This window comes from Somniosus microcephalus, chromosome 5 (assembly GCF_052327205.1).
Source record: "Somniosus microcephalus isolate GS21.2 chromosome 5, FLI_Smic_1.0, whole genome shotgun sequence".
Taxonomy (NCBI): domain Eukaryota; kingdom Metazoa; phylum Chordata; class Chondrichthyes; order Squaliformes; family Somniosidae; genus Somniosus; species Somniosus microcephalus.
This window is the reverse complement of record NC_140991.1, coordinates 23629832-23649320: the sequence shown is the minus strand read 5'-3', so window position 1 is coordinate 23649320 and position 19489 is coordinate 23629832. Positions and strand designations below refer to the sequence as shown.

The following is a 19489-nucleotide window of genomic DNA, read 5'->3' as shown; positions in this document are numbered from 1 at the left end:
CACACGAAGGGTATAGAATCATAGAATGGTTACAGCACAGAAGGAGGAAAATTTCAAAACTGAGATTGATAGATTTTTGTTAGGCCAGGGTTATAGAACCAAGGCAGGTAGATGGAGTTGAGATACAGATCGGCCATGATCTAACTGAATGGCGGAACAGGCTTACGGGGCTGAATGGCCTCCTCCTATATTCCTGCTCGCCTGCCTTCCACATTAGACGTGGTAAAGCTGCTACCTCCAGAGGAGCAAGAGGTCGGCCTCTCGGGAGGAAACAGCACCAGAGCCACAATGTAAACAAAGCCTCGGGTGCTTTTTTGTTACGGCCATGGGCTGGGGCGAATTCTCAGCCCACCCACCACGCAGACTAGTGATGTGGTTTCCTGGTGGCTGATCTGTGACTTCCTCAGCCATTGGGAAAGATCCAACAGAATAATAATAGGATTGTTTGTTGCTGCTGGGACAGTGGAACCCACCTGGAAAGTATGGTGCGAAGTCCAGGAGATTACTTGAAATACAAACACAGCCTTAGTCACTTGTAGACTGCTACATGACTCATACAGAAAGAAAGAATCAAAGACTTGCATTTATACAACGCCTTTCATAACATCCCAAAGTGCTTTACAGCCAATGAAGTACTTTTGAAGTAGGAAATGCGGCAGCCAATTTGTACATAGCAAGCTCCCACAAACAGCAATGAGATAATGGCCCAGAAATTCGGATCGGGGGCTTCCCGCGGGTGCAAGCCCCCGACCTACACTTAACTTGCGTGCCGGCCGTTGAGCTGTGGGCCCACGTGGGATTCTGATCCTGGGCCTGCTCCAACTGCCGGCACGCAGTGCTTGCGTATCCCAGGGGCGCAGTTAGTTCGATGCGTCCCCTGGGAGCACGTGGGCCATGGGGAGCCAATGGTAGCAGGGAATGCTCCATTCATAAGTTTGACAGAAAGAGCTGTCAAACCTATAAATACTATAAGCCCCAAAACATCACTAAAACTTCAAATAAATTTTTTAAAAACCATCACATTTTTACAAAATAACTATAAATTACATGAAATAACTATTTTAGACAATAATTTAAATTTTTGAAAAAATTAATTACATTTTCTAACAGGGCTAAAAATAAACTTACCTTTAAAGTATTTAAAAATAATAAACCTGTGGAAAAAATGTTTTAATTTTAATTAATTCACCACTTACCTTGTTAAAAGCCGGCCTTGTGCCTGCTTTTTAAAAGTGTAACTGCTGGAGACTTACCCTCTCGGAGAAACCTGTAAAAAAAAAAAAAAAACGGAAGTTCGATGCGCACGCGCTGCCTCTCCGGCGCACGCGTTCCACCTCTCAACCCCTTCTTTCAGGGGAATGGAAGTGCCGGTTTCCCGTGCATGCGCAGTGCATGCATGAAACCGGCACTTTCGTTGGGCCTACGGGTGAGTACCCAGTGTGTACTCGCGCGTTGGGACCTGAATTTCTGGGCCAATATGTTTCAGTGATGTTGGTTGAGGAATATATATAGGCCAGGACACCAGGGCAAACTCCCCTGTTCTTCTTCGAAATAGCGCTGTGGGATCTTGGGAGAGGGCACCAGTGAATTGGGGAGGGCACCACTAAATGGGCTCTTTTGTCTAGAAAAGAGAAGACTGAGGTGACCCGATAGAAGTCTTTAAAATTATGAAGGAGTTCGACAGGATAGGCATGGGGGAGATGCCTCCACTTGTGGAGGTGTCTAAAACTTGGAGCCATAAATATAAGATAGTCACTAATAAATCCAGTAAGGAATTCAGGAGAAACTTCTTTACTCAGAGTGGTGAGAATGGGGAACTCGTTGCCACAGGGAGTGGTTGAGGCGAATAGTATAGATGCATTCAAGGGGAAGCTAGATAAGTAGATGAGGGAGAAAGGAATAGAAGGATATGTTGTTAGGGTGAGATGAAGCAATTAAGATTGGGAGAAAGCTCATGTGGAGCATAAACGCCGGCAGAGATCCGTTGGGCCGAATGGCCTGTTTCTGTGCTGTAAATTCTATGTAAGTGGGACTTGAATCCACAACCTTCTGACTCCGAGGCGAGAGTGCTACCCACTGAGCCACGGCTAATGCCCTGAATGGCTGGACACGGTATTAATTCCCCTCTGTTTCTTTTCCAGGATGTTGCTGACTTTGAATGGGTTATGTGGTTCACCAAGTTCCGAAACTACATCCTTTTTGCCTTATCTGGTCATATTCTGTTTGGCAAAGCCATTTCCATGACTATACCTCAGGTGGGTACAGTTTCTCTTCGGTGTCGGTCGTTTTAAAAAAATGATTATTTGTTCTTGGAATGCGGGCGTTACTGACAGTGACGAGGCAGCATTTATAGATATATTGTAGAGCCAACCCACATCGTGTGGGACCAGTGTTGGTGTTGAATTCTGTTCTCGTCAATGTGAGAGGACACGGTTGAGAAATGGAACTTTTGGGATAAGTACAAACAGAGATGACAGTAAGTTGTGTCGAACACGATGCTACCCGAGCTGCTCCGAGCCTTGTGTGGAATCCCACTGCTCAGTGCTAAATAATGGAGGTTGTAATGTTAGGTGACGTCCTGGGTATTTACTGTTGGTCACAAAAAAACCTGCAAGGGAGCTTTCACTGTGATTGCTCACCTCCCTCCGGAGATTAAACAATGGGGATGGTCCAGGGTGGTGCCAATTGTTGCATGGAACTATTGGCATGAATGGGTTTGGAGAGCTATTTGTTGCATGGAACTATTGAATTGAGTGGGTTTGATGGGCAGAGAGGCATCTTAAGATGGTGTGCACCATCTACAAGATGCACTGTAGCAACTCGCCAAGGCTTCTTTGGCAGCACCTCCCAAACCCACAACCTCTACCAGCTAGAAGGACAAGGGCAGCAGGCGCATGGAACATCACCACCTCCAAGTTCCCCTCCAAGTGACACACCATCCTGATTTGGAAGTATATCGCCGTTCCTTCATCGTCGCTGGGTCAAAATCCTGGAACTCCCTCCCTAACAGCACTGTGGGAGTAGCTTCACCACACGGACTGCAGCGGTTCAAGAAGGAGGCTCACCACCACCTTCTCGAGGGCAATTAGGGATGGGCAATAAATGCTGGCCTTGCTGGCGACACCCACATCCCGTGAACGAATTTTAAAAGAAAAACCCATCTGCACCTGCATTCTTACATAAGCTACAAAACTTCATTTCACTTGGCAGTCGTGATAAACCTTTCGTATCTAAGTGTCACCCCCACCCCAAATGTGTTACCATCTTGCGTATGCTCCTGCTTCTTCCAAAGCACGCACCCCGTGTTTCCAGTTAAAGCCTTCGCTTTCGGGTGTGCAGTTGGCGGTCATATCTTCCATTACAGATGGGGCATTTTCTAACGGCTAGGTTTTGCCACGTGGCTTTGCCCCGTGGTTTGGGGTGAGGAGAGGCAGTCCGTGAGAAGGAAGTCAGCAGTAGCGTCAGCTGACTGAACACGAGTGCTTTACTGAAAACAAACGGTTCACTGAGTCGTCATATTATGGGTTGTGATAATATGGTACGTGTTATGTTGTCCCTAGTCAACCAGAGCATTCAAATGCGAAGGTCAACAGCACGTCTCAGGGTTTTTTTGGACCTTTTTCCACACATTATGGATTTGAGGGGAAAAAAATGATATTTAATGTTGGGTTTTTAGAAGCAGTGTATTCTCACGGGTTTTTCTTTGTCTAGTCACAAGCAATGTTCCCTCTTAATTTTTTTCTTTTGGTGCGCGGTCTCTTTAACTGGCTGCCCGGCCCATTCAAATTTTCACACATTGCGGTTTCTTCCATTAAAAAGCCGGTGAGCGGCCTGCGCAGTACTCCAGACCGCCGCGCAGCTTAGCGGGCACCTTGGTCACAAATGGAAGTTGTTTTGCCTAGAGACTTAAGCCATTCTTTAGCTTATCTAAGTGATTGGGGGTGGGGGGGGGGTTTGGGTTCGGGGGGTGGGGAGGGAAACAGCCAGCTAACGCTCATTGTATTGATAAGTCCTTTGGGCCCAGTCTCTGAACCAGGCCTGTCTAATGGGGTGGCGAGGGGGTGCGGTAGCGAGGGGAGTGGGGTGAGGGAAAGGGGGTGGGGGGAAATTAAAACAAGAAAGCTTAAATATAAAGCTGTGAGGCACTCCATTTGGCCCGTCGTGCCTGTGCCGGATACAAAAATGTCCAGATGCCGCGCAGGAACGCAACCTGGGCAGTGCAGCCCAGCACGAGGCGTAGATGGTCCCCTCACCCTTCCCGCGGAGGCTCGGGCCCCGCAGTCGGCGTCGATTCGAGCGCTGCCGCCGCTGTGCCCAAACCTCGTGCACTGGGACACCGGCCGAGGCTTTACGGATTCCAGGCCCCACGATATTTTCATGTTCGTTGCTTCATTCTTAAGACGTAGTTGTGATGCACTGAACAAAGTGCGTTTATTTTTTTTAATTGATGTGGATATTTACTATATTACCAATGTTCTCTTTTTCACAGCACAGATCCATGTATTTTATGGTTTATGGGATACTTGCAGTCCTGGCTACAATGGGCATCTCGTACCTCATGTTAATCTTGACCCACTGCATTCTGCTCTACGGCATTGGCTTGGCTAAACAGAAGTGGCTGTGTATCGCTGCCGGCCTGTGCAGCTTAGCAACGTTCAAAATAGAGCCTGTGTGCTCTTGGCAGGTAAGAGCATAAGAAATAGGAGCAGGAGTCGGCCATTTGGCCCCTCGAGCCTGCTCCGCCATTCAATACGATCATGGCTGATGTTCTACCTCATCTCCACATTCTTGCACTATCCCCATATCCCTTGATTCCCTTAATATCCAAAAATCTATCGATCTCTGTCTTGAATATACTCAACGACTGAGCCTCCACAGCCCTCTGGGGTAGAGAATTCCAAAGATTTACCACCCTCTGAGTGAAGAAATTTCTCCTCGTCTCAGTCCTAAATGGCCGACCCCTTATTCTGAGACTGTGACCCCTGGTTCTAGACTCCCCAGCCAGGGGAAACATCCTCCCTGCATCTACCCTGTCAAGCCCTTCAAGAATTTTATATGTTTCAGTGAGATCACCTCTCATTCTTCTAAACTCCAGAGAGTACAGGTCCAATCTACTCAATCTCTCCTCATAGGACAATCCCCCCATCCCAGGAATCAATCTGGTGAACCTTTGTTGCACTCCCCTCTAAGGCAAGTATGCCCTTTCTCAGATACGGAGACCAAAACTGTGCACAGTACTCCAGGTGTGGTCTCACCTAAGAGAAATCTATCGACCTCTGTCTCGATGCCAAGCAAACAGCAACGCCAAATCCAATTGGGGCAAAATAGACTTTTCAGAAAGGTGCAATAAAGTCCTCTTTGAGGCCGAGCCAAGTTTTAAAGGCAGGCTATTTATGTTTTCCCTCTAAGCATCGGTGGGGGGGGGGGACCCAATAGTTCATGAGGACTTCGACACAAGGACAAAAAACACCAGACACTCCACAGAGCTGCAGGACTTGGGGCAAAGATCAAGAAGCTGAGATGTGGAAGCTGGGGGCACCGACTTGCTGCTATTTATTTATTTTGTTCTCACGGCAGCGAGGACCCCAGGGCTCATGAGCATTTCGAAAAAGCAATTTATGCTGCGCAGGGGTACAGACCAGAAGGCAAACAACTGCACCACCAATGGACAAAATACGTATTGCAGGCATTAACCGTTGGGTTGAATTACATAGAAAATACAGCACAGAAACAGGCCATTCGGCCCAACTGGTCTGTGCCGGCATTTAAACTCCACACGAGCCTCCTCCCACCCTACGTCATCTCACCCTGTCAGCATACCCTTCTATTCCTTTCCCCCCTCATGTACTTATCTAGCTTCCCCTTCAATGCATCTACGCTATTCACCACAACTACTCCCTGTGGTAGCAAGTTCTAACCACTCTCTGGGTTTAAAAAAAAAACTTTCTCCTGAATTCCTTATTGAATTTATTACTGACTATCTTATATTGATGGCCCCTAGTTCTGGTCTCCCCCACAAGTGGAAACATCTTCTCTACATCTACCCTATCAAATCCCTTCATAATCTTAAAGATCTCTATCAGGTCACCCCCTCAGCCTTCTCTTTTCCAGAGTAAAGAGCCCCAGCCTGTTCAATCTTCCCTAATGGGTATAACCTCTCAGTTCTGGTATCATCCTTGTAAATCTGTTTTTTGCACCATCTCCAGTGCGTCTACATCCCTTTTGTAATATGGAGACCAGAAGTGTGCACAGTACTCCAAGGGCAGGAATTTCATTGGGCCGTGGAGGTGGGATTGGAGGCATGTGGGGGGTTAAAATCTCGAAATCGGGGGGCACGAACCCATCCCGCCCCCAACCCGCCTCCATGCCCGTTTCAAAGGAGGCGGGTACCCGACCTGTGCTGGGACCCGTCTCCCTGAGGCGGGAAGGGGATTAGTGCCAATTAACTGCCTGTTAACAGGTAGTTAACAGGCAGTTTTTAGCCTAATCCCTATTTTTATTGCTGAAGTGTGGGATTCCCAACGGCTCCAAACCACGTCAAGTGAGTGAGGCGGCCGTCGGGCTGAAGGGCTTGGAGGGTTCGAGATATCCGGTGTTTAGGTGAGTAATGGGTGCATGAGTGCAGAGGTAAGTGTGTTTAAAGTGTTTAAAGAAGTTTTATTTACATTTACTTACCTTTACAGTCTTCCTTCCTTCAGGTCTCGGGAGTCCCTCATCTCACCGGCACAGAAAGCAGAATGGCCGCGAGCTGTCAAAAATTGCAGCATTCAGCTTTCTGTTCTGGAGAGATCTCTAAATCAGCCTGAGAAGAAGGAATTAACTTGGAGTACAGATTGTCAGTGTTTAACAGCTTCAAACAGCTGTCAAACGCTGATATTTTATCTGTCAAAAGCTTTTGACAGGTGAAATGTCAATCTGTGATGTCACCTGTTGCCGGGTGGCCCTTAGTTGGCCTGCTGAGCCCACTGGGCGGGCTCAACAAGATCAATCAAGTGAAAATCGCGTGGGTTGGCCACAACTCGATGGAGGCGGGACTACAACCCCGAAAGTTGTAGCCCCGCCTCCTACACGCCTCCTCAATGAAAATCCAGCCCCAAGTGTTAGAGTTACAGCTAGCGTCTCCCCCCCCCCCCCCCCGGATAACTTCATTGTGTCCTTCCAGAGGGGTTGGTTGGGGGTGGGAGGAGGAGGGCGGGCGAGCCCCCCCAATTTGGAAATCTGATGTATGTGAACGATGGGGGGAAAAAAAGTCATGAGGGAATGAAGTTGGAGCAAGAAAAATATTGAGAAAGAGGTAGAACAACAGTTGGCAAAGGAGAGATTGATTAGAGTTCAGGGGAAATATATTCCACTAAAAAAACTAACAAACTAACCAATAATGAGATGCCAGGGATAAATTGGTGAGGATGGGAGTTAAGGAAAATTTCTCAGACTGGCGGGAAGTGGTGTCCCCCCAGGGATCTGTTCTGGGACCACTGATATTCACGATATACATAAATGATTTGGTCTCGGGAATTGGAAGTATGCTGTCGAAATTTATAGAGGGTACCAAATTGGCAAGGTATAACTAATAATGTGGAGGACTGCACCAAAAATACAGAAAGACATAAACAGGCTTGCAGAGTGGGCTGCTAAATGGCAAATGAAATTCAATACGGCAAAGTGTGCGGTGGTTCATTTTGGTTTCATAGAAACATAAACATAGAAACATAGAAGATAGGAGCAGGAGTAGGCCATTCGGCCCCTCGAGCCTGCTCTGCCATTCAATGCGATCATGACTGATCATCCAAATTCAGTACCCGGTCCCTGCTTTCTCCCCATATCCCTTGATCCCTTTAGCCTTAAGAAATATATCCAACTCCTTCTTGAATATATTTAATGAACTAGCCTCCACCACCTTCTGTGGTAGAGAGTTCCACAGATTCACCACTCTCTGGGTGAAGAAATTCCTCCTCATTTCTGTCCTAAATGGCCTACCCTTTATCCTTAGACTGTGTCCCCTGGTTCTGGACTCCCTGACCATCGGGAACATCCTTCCTGCATCTAGTCTGTCCAGTCCTGTCAGAATTTTATAAGTTTCAATGAGATCACCTCTCATTCTTCTAAACTCCAGCGAGTACAAGCCCAATCGACCCAATCTCTCCTCATACATCATTCCTGCCATCCCAGCTATCAGCCTGGTGAATCTTCGCTGCACTCCTTCCAAGGCAAGAACATCCTTCCTCAGATAAGGCGACCAAAACTGCACACAATACTCAAGATGTGGTCTCACCAAGGCCCTGTACAACTGCAGCAAGACATCCTTGTTCCTGTACTCGAATCCTCTCGCTATGAAGGCCGACATACCATTTGCCTTCTTAACCGCCTGCTGCACCTGCATGCTTACCTTCAGCGACTGGTGCACAAGGACACCCAGGTCTCGTTGCACTTCCCCTTCTCCCAATCTATTGCCATTTAGATAATAATCTGCCTTCCTGTTTTTGCCACCAAAGTGGATAACCTCACATTTATCCACGTTATATTGCATCTGCCATGTTTCTGCCCAATCACCCAACATGTCCAAATCATCCTGGAGTTTCTCGACATCCTGCTCACAGCACACACGCCCACCCAGCTTTGTGTTGTCTGCAAATTTGGAGATATTACATCTAGTTCCCTTGTCTAGATCATTAATATATATTGTGAATAGCTGGGGTCCAAGGACCGATCCCTGCGGTACACCACTAGTCACTGCCTGCCACTCGGAAAAAGACCCGTTTATTCCAACTCTTTGCTTTCTGTCTGCCAACCAGTTCTCTATCCAAGTCAATACCTTGCCCCCAATCCCATGTGCCTTAACTTTACACACTAATCTCTTATGCGGGACCTTATCGAAGGCCTTCTGAAAGTCCAGATACACCACATCCACTGGTTCTCCCTTATCTATTTTACCAGTTACATCCTCAAAAAATTCCAGTAGATTAGTCAAGCACGATTTACCTTTTGTGAATCCATGTTGACTTTGTCCGATCCTGTCACTGTTTTCCAAGTGCTCTGCTATTACATCTTTTATAATGGACTCTAGCATTTTTCCCACTACCGATGTAATTCGTCTGTAATTCCCCGTTTTCTCTCTACCACCTTTTTTGAATAGTGGGGTAACATTAGCTACCCTCCAATCCATGGGTACTGTTCCAGAGTCTATCGCGTTCTGGAAGATGACCAGCAATGCATCTACTATTTCTAGGGCCACTTCCTTAAGTACCCTAGGATGCAGATTATCAGGCCCTGGGGATTTATTGGCCTTCAATCCCATCAATTTCCCTAACACCATTTCCCTACAAATACTGATTTCTTTCAGTTCCTCCCTTTCATCAGACCCTATGTTCCCCGGCATCTCTGGGAGGTTATTTGTGTCCTCCTTTGTGAAGACAGAACCAAAATATGTATTTAATTGGTCTGCCATTTCTTTGTTCCCCATTATAAATTCCCCTGATTCTGACTGCAAGGGACCTACGCTTGACTTCACCAATCTTTTTCTCTTCACATATCTATAAAAGCTTTTACAGTCAGTTTTTATGTTGCCTGCAAGCTTACACTCATATTCTATTTTCCCCTTCTTAATTAATCCCTTTGTCCCCCTTTGTTGAATCCTAAACTGCTCCCAATCCTCAGGATTATTGCTTTTTCTGGCCAATTTATATGTCCTCTCCTTGGATCTTATGCTATCCCTAATTTCCCTTGTTAGCCACGGTTGAGTCACCATTTTTGTTTTATTTTTATGCCAAACTGGGATGAACAAATTCTGTAGTTCATCCATGCGATCTTTGAATGTTTGCCATTGCCTATCCACCGTCAACCCTTTGAGTGACATTCCCCAATCAATCCTACCCAACTCACGCCTCAGACCATCGTAGTTTCCTTTATTTAAATTTAGGACCCTAGTCTCTGAGTCAACTACTTCATTCTCCATCTTAATGAAGAATTCGATCATATTATGATCGCTCCGACCCAAGGGGCCTCGTACAACAAGATTGCTAATTAATCCTTTCTCGTTACATAATACCCAGTCTAAGATGGCCTGATCTCTGGTTGGTTCCTCGACATATTGGTCCAGGAAACCATCCGTAAACACTCCAGGAATTCCTCCTCCACAGTATTGTTACTAATTTGGTTAGCCCAATCTATATGTAGATTAAAGTCACCCATGATGACTGCTGTGCCCTTATTGCACGCTTCTTTAATTTCCCTTTTAATGCCATCCCCAACTTCCGCCTTACTGTTTGGAGGTCTATATACCACTCCCAATAACGTTTTCTGCCCCTTGGTATTTCTCAATTCTACCCATACAGATTCCACATCATCAGAGCTAATATCCTTCCTTACAATTGTATTAATCCCTTCTTCAACCAGTAATGCTACCCCACCTCCCTTTCCTTTTTGCCTATCTTTCCTGAATATCAAATACCCCTGGATGTTGAGTTTCCAGCCTTGGCCATCCTTGAGCCACGTTTCCATAATCCCAAGAGGGGGATGTCCACAGGGGACCCCTGCACTATCTGCCTGCGCCTAGTACTCTGCCTGTTGGTCACCCCTTCCCTTTCTGCCTGTCCAACCTCTACCTGCGGTGTGTCCAACTTCCTAAACGTGCTATTCACGACGTCCTCAGCATCGCGAATGCTCCAGTATGCATCCAATCGCAGCTCCAGTGCCGCAATGCGGTCTGTCAGTAGCTGCAGCTGGATACACTTCCTGCACACGTAGTTGTCAGGGACACAGGAGTTCCCACATAGTGCAGGAGGAGCATACCACGTGGCCGGGCTGTCCTGCCATGACTTACCCTTTAATTAATTGAAATTAAATTAAATCAAATCAATCCCACCAATTACACTACAGTTAAATGGTTTACCAACAGTCCCTGCTACACCAGAGAGACCTTAGCAACTATAAACCATAGAGTTAAAGTTTAAAAAGAGAGAAATACTCACCAACCAATCGCTTACCTGCTTTCTGGTGACGTCACACTTCGATTACTTTTTACTTCTCTCCCTCCCTCTGAGCTCGGAGACTGCAGATTAGTAAGCCTACCTGGTCTCGGAGCCGCTTTTTCAGGAGTAAGGAGGCCGCTTATTCCTTAGAAGGCAAGAAAGGAAATGTGGTGGAGGAGCAGAGAGGTCTGGGAATACAACAGCAATTGGGAGCAAGTGCAGCCGGCATGGAATGTAATTGGCCTCCACCAGTGGTACTTGCCGCAGGAGTGGCCATTTTGTTCTTGTACACTGTTGCGTTTGTTCCACAAAATGTCCAAAGCAAAGGTTTTTATACAACTGCTTTCCTGGTGTAACTAAGGAGCATTGTTGACTGATCAACATAACATCCACTGACGCACTGTCTGACAGGAAGAGTTGGCCATCCTGCCTTCCTCATACTGCCCGTATGCAAGCCACTTCCCAACTGCCTCTGTAATGATGGCTTTAAGTGCAGCAGTGCTATTTAGACCGAAGCGTTGCTGCTTTGTGTGTTCGGACAGGGTGACTCACCGCCTATCTCTACAACTCCCAACAAGCTCACCTGTTCCATATGGAATATATTTCTTCCTGACTCCATCCTCCCAAAACCAAAGATCCAGTGAAATTAAGTCCATTTTAACCCTTGCTATAAGAAGTCCTGTAGGGTTGCCACATGTTAATGGGCCGGATCCTGCTGGAGTGGAGCATCTCGCAGCGTGCGCCATTAGTTAGACTCTTTCCTGCACCGTTCAGCTCATCAAACATAGGCATGCCACTATTTTTTTGTTTTGTTTCCAATACTGGAATCGGTCCTGAAATGTTAGTTTTACACGGGGCTGAACTTGTCCCATCTGAACTCTTATCATCTGGTCCATCTCGTCCTAGACCGGGTTTGTGACGGGCGCCATCCAGCTCGAGGATGTCCTGTTTTACGGAGGAAGCGGCTTCACCATCATGCGATGCATGAGCTTCGCGTTGGAAAATGCCGAGAAGAAAGATGGGAACTACTCGATCCTGGACCTGCTCATATACAACTTCTACCTCCCTTTCTTCTTCTTTGGACCTGTGATGACGTTCGATCAGTTCCACGCTCAGGTAGGCTTGAAACACCCCGCCTGGGCGATTTAAAGCAAGACTTGAAATAAAAACAGAAAATGCTGGAAACACTCAGCAGATCAGGCAGCATCTGTGGAGAGAGAAACAGAGTTAACGTTTCAGGTCGATGACCCTTTGTCAGAACTGGAAAAAAGCAGGAGATGGAACAGGATTTTAAGCAAGTTTAGGGGCCGGGAAAAGGGGGAGTGGAGGAAAGAACAAAAGGGAAGGTCTGTGATAGGATGGAAGGCAGGAGAGATTAAGAGACAAAAGGGGATGATGGTGCAAGGCAAAAGGAGAAGGTAATGGGGCAAGTTAAGAAACAAAAGATGGCTCTAGATGAAGTGTAAATGGCGATGGCAGAATGAAAGACAGCTGCCATGTGGGAGAGAGGGAAAAAAATGGAAAAAAGTGATGGGGGCCAAGGTTATGGTCTGAAATTGTTGAACTCGATGTTGAGTCCAGAAGGCTGTAAAGTGCCTAATCGAAAGATGAGGTGCTGTTCCTCGAGCTTACGCTGAGCTTCATTGGAACAGTGTAAAAGGCCGAGGACAGTGAGGTTGGAGTGGGAGTGGAGTGGTGAATGAAAGTGACAGGTGTCCGGAAGCTTGGGGTCACCCTTACGGACTGAAGTAAGACTTGTATTTATACAGCGCTATTTACAACCTCAGGACGTCCCAAAGAGCCTTACACCCAATGAAGTGCTTTTGAAATGTTGTCACTGTTGTAATGTAGGAAACGTGACAGCGAGGTCCTACCAACAGCAATGTGATAATGACCAGATAATCTGTTTTTTACGTTATGCTGGTTAAGGGATAAATATTACATTGCATAGGATATACGGCACAGAAACAGACCATTCGGCCCAACCAGTCCATGCTGGCGTTTATGCTCCACTCGAGCCTCCTCCCGGCTTTCCTCATCTAAATCTATCACCATAACCCTCTATTCGCTTCGCCCTCATATGCTTGTCTAGCCTCCCCTTAAATATATCTATACTATTTCCTTCAACCACTCCTTGTGGTAGCGAGTTCCACATTCTCACCACTCTTTGGGTAAAGAAGTTTCTTCTGAATTCCCTATTGGATTTCTTGGTGACTATCTTATACAGGTACACTATCCCTTATCTGAAAGCCTTGGGACCAGCTGAGTTTCGGTTTTCGGAATTTTTCGGATTTCAGAAGGTATTATTATAAGACTGGGAAATTTGTATTTAATATAAATTTTAAAAGTTCAGGCTACCTCTTGCGACTGTTCCGTGTCTCATTCCCCTTCCTGCTTCTCTGGAAAGTCGGATATCGGCTGACTCCTACTAAGCTGGCCCGCAAATCAGGTCAGGTGGGGGGGGGAGAAAAGAATATCGGACGGGCCGCGGTTCAGGTCGGTGGGGATTGGGGTCGGTCCAGCCCAAAGCCACATCCCTTCACCAGACGATCTGTGACAGTCAGGCATGACATCAACCCAGGGTCCCATCTCCCTCCATTAGATTATCCGGTTTCATGCATCATGCTTTTTCAGCCAGAGGAGCCCAGAAGGTAAGTTTTTTTCTTTCTTTTCCTGGGACCAGAAGGACCAAGATTGCTCCTCTGGGTGCCACAGAAATAACATGGGCCACTGCCACACCAGAAATTCACCCCCCGCCACCCCCCCAAGAACAGACCCTGCCTTCCATAATTCTGGGGGCCGCCTGATATTGCATCTCCCGCGCACAGCTCGCCAGACCAAAACTATTGTAATAGTTTTGTATGTTTCAATGAGATCACCTCTCATTCTTCTAAACTCTAGAAAATATAGGGCTAGCGTACTCAATCTCTCCTCATAGGACCATCCCCCCATCCCAGGAACCAGTCTGGTGAACCTTCGTTGCACTCCCACTATGGCAAGTATATCCTTCCTTAGGTAAGGAGACAAAACTGTACACAATACTCCAGGTGTGGTCTCACCAGGGCCCTATATAATTGCAGTAAGACATCTTTACTCTTATACACAAATCCTCTTGTAATAAAGGCCAACACACCATTTGCTTTCCTAATTGCTTGCTGTACCTGCATGTTAACTTTCAGTGATTTGTGTACAAGGACACCCAGGTCCCTCTGAACACCAACATTTCCCAATCTCTCACCATTTAAAAAATACTCTGCTTTTTTATTTTTCCTACCAAAGTGGATAACTTCACATTTCTCCACATTATATTCCATTTGCCATGTTTCTTGCCCACTCACTTAGCCTGTCTATATCCCCTTGAAGCCTCCTTGCATCCTCCTCACAACTTCCATTCCCACCCAGCTTTGTATCATCAGCAAACTCGGATATATTGCATTTGGTCCCCTCATCCAAATCATTGATGTAGATTGTGAATAGCTGAGGCCCAAGCACTGATCCTTGCGGTACCCCACTAGTTACCGTCTGCCAACCCGAAAATGACCCGTTTATTCCTACTCTCTGTTTTCTGTCCGTTAACCAATCCTCAATCCATGCTAGTATATTACCGCCAATCCCATGAGCCCTAATTTTGTTTAATAACCTCTTGTGTGGCACCTTATCGAATGCCTTCTGAAAATCCAAATACACCGCATCCACTGGTTCCCCCTTATCTATTCTGCTAGTTACATCCTCAAAAAAATTCTAACAGATTTGTCAAACATGATTTCCCTTTTCATAAATCCGTGTTGACTCTGCCCAATCCTATTATTATTTTCTAAGTGTAGAGGTACTTCATTGTAAACTTGGGACTATGGTGCGAAGGAGGGTAGGTGAGGGTTGAGATCTATCAAATGGTGTTGGGCTTGTTGACCCCTAATGACCTTTCCTGTTTCCTAATGTTCTCTTATTCTGAGTCTCGTGTCTCACAGATAAACCAACCGAAGTTTACTCGGAAAGAAAATGAGATGTGGAACATCAGGAAATATGCTTTAGGGCACCTTGCTGTAATAATCCTCGTGGATGTCGTCTTCCATTACCTCTACATTCTGACCATACCTTCAGACCTGAAGCTGGTCGCACACCTTTCCGACTGGGCATTAGGTGGGTCAGCAGATAGAACATCGGCCTCTCCGTTGTCCACCTCATCGAGCTCCACCCTCGACAAACTCCCAACTCCATCAGAGCTCCGCTGTGCATGTCCAATCCCCCACACTCCAGTCCTGTTCGATCGTTATCCCTGACCTCGCCGACTCCCTGTCCCCCCCACCTCATGGATTTGAAAATTCCTCACCTTCCTTTACAAATCCCTCCGCGGCCTTTTTCCATTGGCCTCGCGCCACCCTACCTCTGCAACTTCTTCCAGCCTTGCGCTCAGCTGCCCCCCACCCCCCACCTGCTCTTCTGAGTTCGGACTACTTTCTGTATTTCTTCCTGCAACCCCCCCTACCCCACCAAGCTCTACTATTGAAAGCAAAATCTTCAACCACCACAATCTTGGAATTCTCCTCCCAATACCCTTTTCTTTTTTTAAAAAGACTAAAAAATTAATCATCGCTTAAAAAAATAAGTGCTACACAGCCAATGAGGTACTTTTGAAGTGTAGCCACAGTTGTAATGCAGGAAATGCGGCAGCCAATTTGCACACAGCAAGCTCCCACAAACGGCTATGAGATTAACATCCTGAAAACCCTAGGCGTACATAAGAACCCCTTTCCCACCCTCACCTAGACACACTGACAGATAAAAGCACCCACCAACTCCACAAAATCAAACACTGTGCTGATGGAGTCCAAAGATTTTTTTTACTGACAAATCTTGTCTTTCCTTTTGCCCCGTACCCGATTCCACTGGCACAGCTTGCTTGGCCTATTTCAACCTGGTGTATGACTGGATAAAGGCGGCAGTGATGTTCGGAGTGGTCGGGACCGTTGCCAGGCTTGATTACCTCGACCCGCCCAAACCGCCAAAATGCATCACCATGCTGTACGTTTTTGCTGAAACGTAAGTGGTTTTATTTTTTAAATTCCGTTTTATTCTGTTTCCCTGCGCTTGTCCTTCTAACGAAAACCGACCGAGGCTGGTGTTCGCTCCAAGGGTGGGGAGTTCGGCGGGAAACAAAAATTGACCGCGAAAGCTTAAGGGATTGAACAACCTTTCCTCATTCTGTGCTTCTGTGTCCTCGTGAACAAGCAAGTAGAGACGCGAGACCTGCCTTTTCCTTTTTTCTCTCTCTCCCACACAGCAGCTGTCTCTCACTCTGCCAGCGCATTTCACACTTCATCTCGAGCCATCCTTTGTCTCTTTACCTGTCCTATTACCACCTCGTCTCGTCTTGAACATCTCTTAATGTCTCTTCACCTCTCAGACCTTCCCTTTTGTTCTTTCATCCCCTCCCCCATTTCCCAGCCCCCAAACTGGCCTTTTAATCTGTTTCATTTCCTGCTTTTTTCTCAGTTCTGACGAAGGGTTTCGACCTGAAACGTTAACTCTGTTTCTCTCTCCGCGGAGGTTGCCTGGCCTGCTGAGTTTTTCCAGCGTTTTCTGTTGTTATTTCGGATTTCCAGCATCCGCAGTATTTTGCTATCGTAGACGTGAGACCATGTGGAGGTGGGGGGGGAGGGGGGAAAGGAAGAAATCTAAAATATATTTCATACCTTCTGCTAATTGTATGATTTTTATTTCAGGCACTTTGACAGAGGGATAAATGACTGGCTGTGCAAGTAAGTAGCAAGCGTTTGTTTTCATTCTTTTTATTTGTTCCCGGGATGTGGGTGACACTGGTAAGGCCACATTTAGTGCCCATCCCTAGTTGCCCTGAGAAGGTGGCGGTGGAGTTTCTCCTTGAACCGGTGCTTGTGGTGATGGTGCTCCCACGATGGCATTAGGTGGGGAATTCCAGGATTGTGACCACCCCCCGCACAGCAATGAAGGAATGCCAACAGATGTCCAAGTCAGGATGGTGAGCGATGGTGTTCCTATGATCTTGTTGCTCCGGTCCTCCTCGTTGCTGGGGATCGCAGGGCTGTTGGGTGACGTCGGAGTAAGCTCTTGTTGGAAGACTTCTTGAGAGACGAGGAAATCAGCGTGGTTTGGACAGAACACATGTCGTTCCTTACAAACCCTCTAGAGGGACTGGCTGTGCAGCCCTGCAATTCACAGCCAAGCTGAACAGGAACTTTGAATAGCAAAAGGTTTGTTTACAAGAGGAGCAGACAGTAAGGGCTGCAAAAAAGTGAGCCCCATCAGGGACAATAATGTCCGATCACCGTTGATTTACGGCCAAATACAGAGGGAAAAACAAGTCAGCTGGGAAGGCAGAGCAAATATGTGAAGGCAAAAGAGAATATGGCAGGGCTGGAAGGCATTTATTTTAATGCAAGGAGTCTTGCAAATAAGGTGGATGAACTGAAGTTGTTGTTGAACACATGGGAGTACGATATTGTTGCTATCACGGAGACATGGTTGAGGGAGGGTCAGGACTGGCAGCTCAATATTCCGGGGTATAGAATCTTCAGGCGAGACAGAGGGGGGTGTAAAAGGGGAGGGGGTGTTGCAATATTAATTAAGGAGTCAATTACTGCTGTAAGGAGGGATGATATATTAGCGGGTTCCTCTAATGAGGCCATATGGGTAGAACTTAAAAACAAAAAGGGGGCAAGCACTTTGCTGGGAGTGTACTATAGGCCCCCAAACAGTCAGGGGGAGATAGAGGAACAGATATGTAGGCAAATCTCAGAGAAGTGCGAAAATAATAGGGTAATAATAGTGGGGGATTTCAACTTCCCCAATATAAATTGGGACAGTCAGAGTGTGAAAGGCTTAGAGGGTGCAGAATTCTTAAAGTGCATCCAGGAGAGCTTTTTGAGCCAACATGTAGAAAGTCCTACAAGAGAGGGGGCGGTACTGGACCTAATTCTGGGGAATGTAGCCGGGCAAGTGGTGGAAGTGTCAGTAGGAGAGCATTTTGGCGACAGTGACCATAATTCGGTGAGATTTAAGGTGGTCATGGAAAAAGACAAAGACGGCCCGGAAATAAGGGTTCTAAATTGGGGGAAGGCCGATTTTAATATGATAAGGCAGGATCTGGCCAAAGTGGACTGGGAGCAGCTGCTTATAGGAAAATCCACATCAAAACAGTGGGAGACTTTCAGAAGGGAAATAGAGAGAGTACAACGCCAACATGTTCCTGTAAAGGTCAAGGGTGGGACCAACAAGCAAAGGGAACCTTGGATGACAAGGGATATACAAAAATGCATTAGAAATAAGAGGGGGGCTTTTGGCAGTTACAAAAGACTAAAGACAGAAGAAGCCTTGGGGGAGTATAAAAAGTGCAGGGGCATACTTAAAAAAGAAATTAGGAGGGCGAGGAGGGGCCATGAAATAACACTGGCGAGCAAAATAAAGGAAAATCCTAAGATGTTTTATAAGTATATTAAGGGCAGGAGGATAACCAGGGAAAGGGTAGGGCCCATTAGGGACCAAAGTGGCAATCTGTGTGTAGAGCCAGAGGATGTAGGCGGGGTTTTAAATGAATTTTTTGCATCTGTGTTCACTATGGAGAAAGACGATGCAGACATAGAAATCGGGCAAGGGGACTGTGACATACTTGAACATATTAGCATCGAGAGGGAGGAGGTGCTAGCGGTTTTAGCGGGCCAAAAAGTGGATAAATCCCCAGGCCCGGACGAGATGTATCCCAGGCTGCTGTGGGAGGCAAGGGAGGAGATTGCAGGGGCTCTGACACTAATTTTCAGAACCTCTCTGGCCACAGGGGATGTACCAGAGGACTGGAGAACAGTTAACGTAGTACCATTATTCAAGAAGGGTAGCAGGGAATTACAGGCCAGTGAGTCTAACATCTGTGGTGGGGAAATTATTGGAAAAAATTCTGAGGGACAAAATTAATCTCCACTTGGAGAGGCAAGGATTAATCGGGGATAGTCAGCATGGCTTTGTCAAGGGTAAATCATGTCTAACAAATCTGATCGAATTTTTCGAGGGGGTGACTAGTGGGGTGGATGAGGGAAATGCTGTGGATGTGGTTTACATGGACTTCAGTAAAGCTTTTGACAAAGTCCCGCATAGGAGACTGTTCAAGAAGGTAAGAGCCCATGGGATCCAGGGTGCCTTGGCGCGTTGGATCCTAAACTGGCTGAGTGGCAGGAGGCAGAGGGTGATGGTCGAAGGTTGCTTTTGTGACTGGAAGCCTGTGTCCAGTGGGGTACCTCAGGGATCGGTGCTGGGTCCCTTATTGTTTGTGATCTACATAAATGATTTGGATGAGAATGTAAAAGGTATGATCAGTAAGTTCGCAGATGACACGAAAATTGGTGGGGTGGTAAATTGCGAGGAGGAAAGCCTCCGGCTACAGGACGATATAAACGGGTTGGTCAGATGGGCGGAAAAGTGGCAAATGGAATTTAACCCTGAAAAGTGCGAGGTGATGCATTTTGGACGGACAAATAAGGCAAGGGAATACACAA

At 46.7% G+C, this 19489-nt stretch overlaps 1 protein-coding gene across 2 annotated transcripts in view; it reads left to right on the top strand.

Moving 5' to 3' along the window:
- Positions 1 to 19489, top strand: part of hhatlb (hedgehog acyltransferase like, b) — an 84986-nt gene that overhangs the window by 37958 nt on the left and 27539 nt on the right. For both annotated transcript variants that reach the window (XM_085987439.1, XM_085987438.1), the window contains exons 4-9: positions 2142 to 2255; positions 4490 to 4684; positions 11874 to 12083; positions 14936 to 15107; positions 15863 to 16007; positions 16691 to 16726. In XM_085987439.1, coding sequence (XP_085843565.1) covers positions 2142 to 2255; positions 4490 to 4684; positions 11874 to 12083; positions 14936 to 15107; positions 15863 to 16007; positions 16691 to 16726 — 872 coding nt within the window. The remainder of the gene's footprint in view (positions 1 to 2141; positions 2256 to 4489; positions 4685 to 11873; positions 12084 to 14935; positions 15108 to 15862; positions 16008 to 16690; positions 16727 to 19489) is intronic.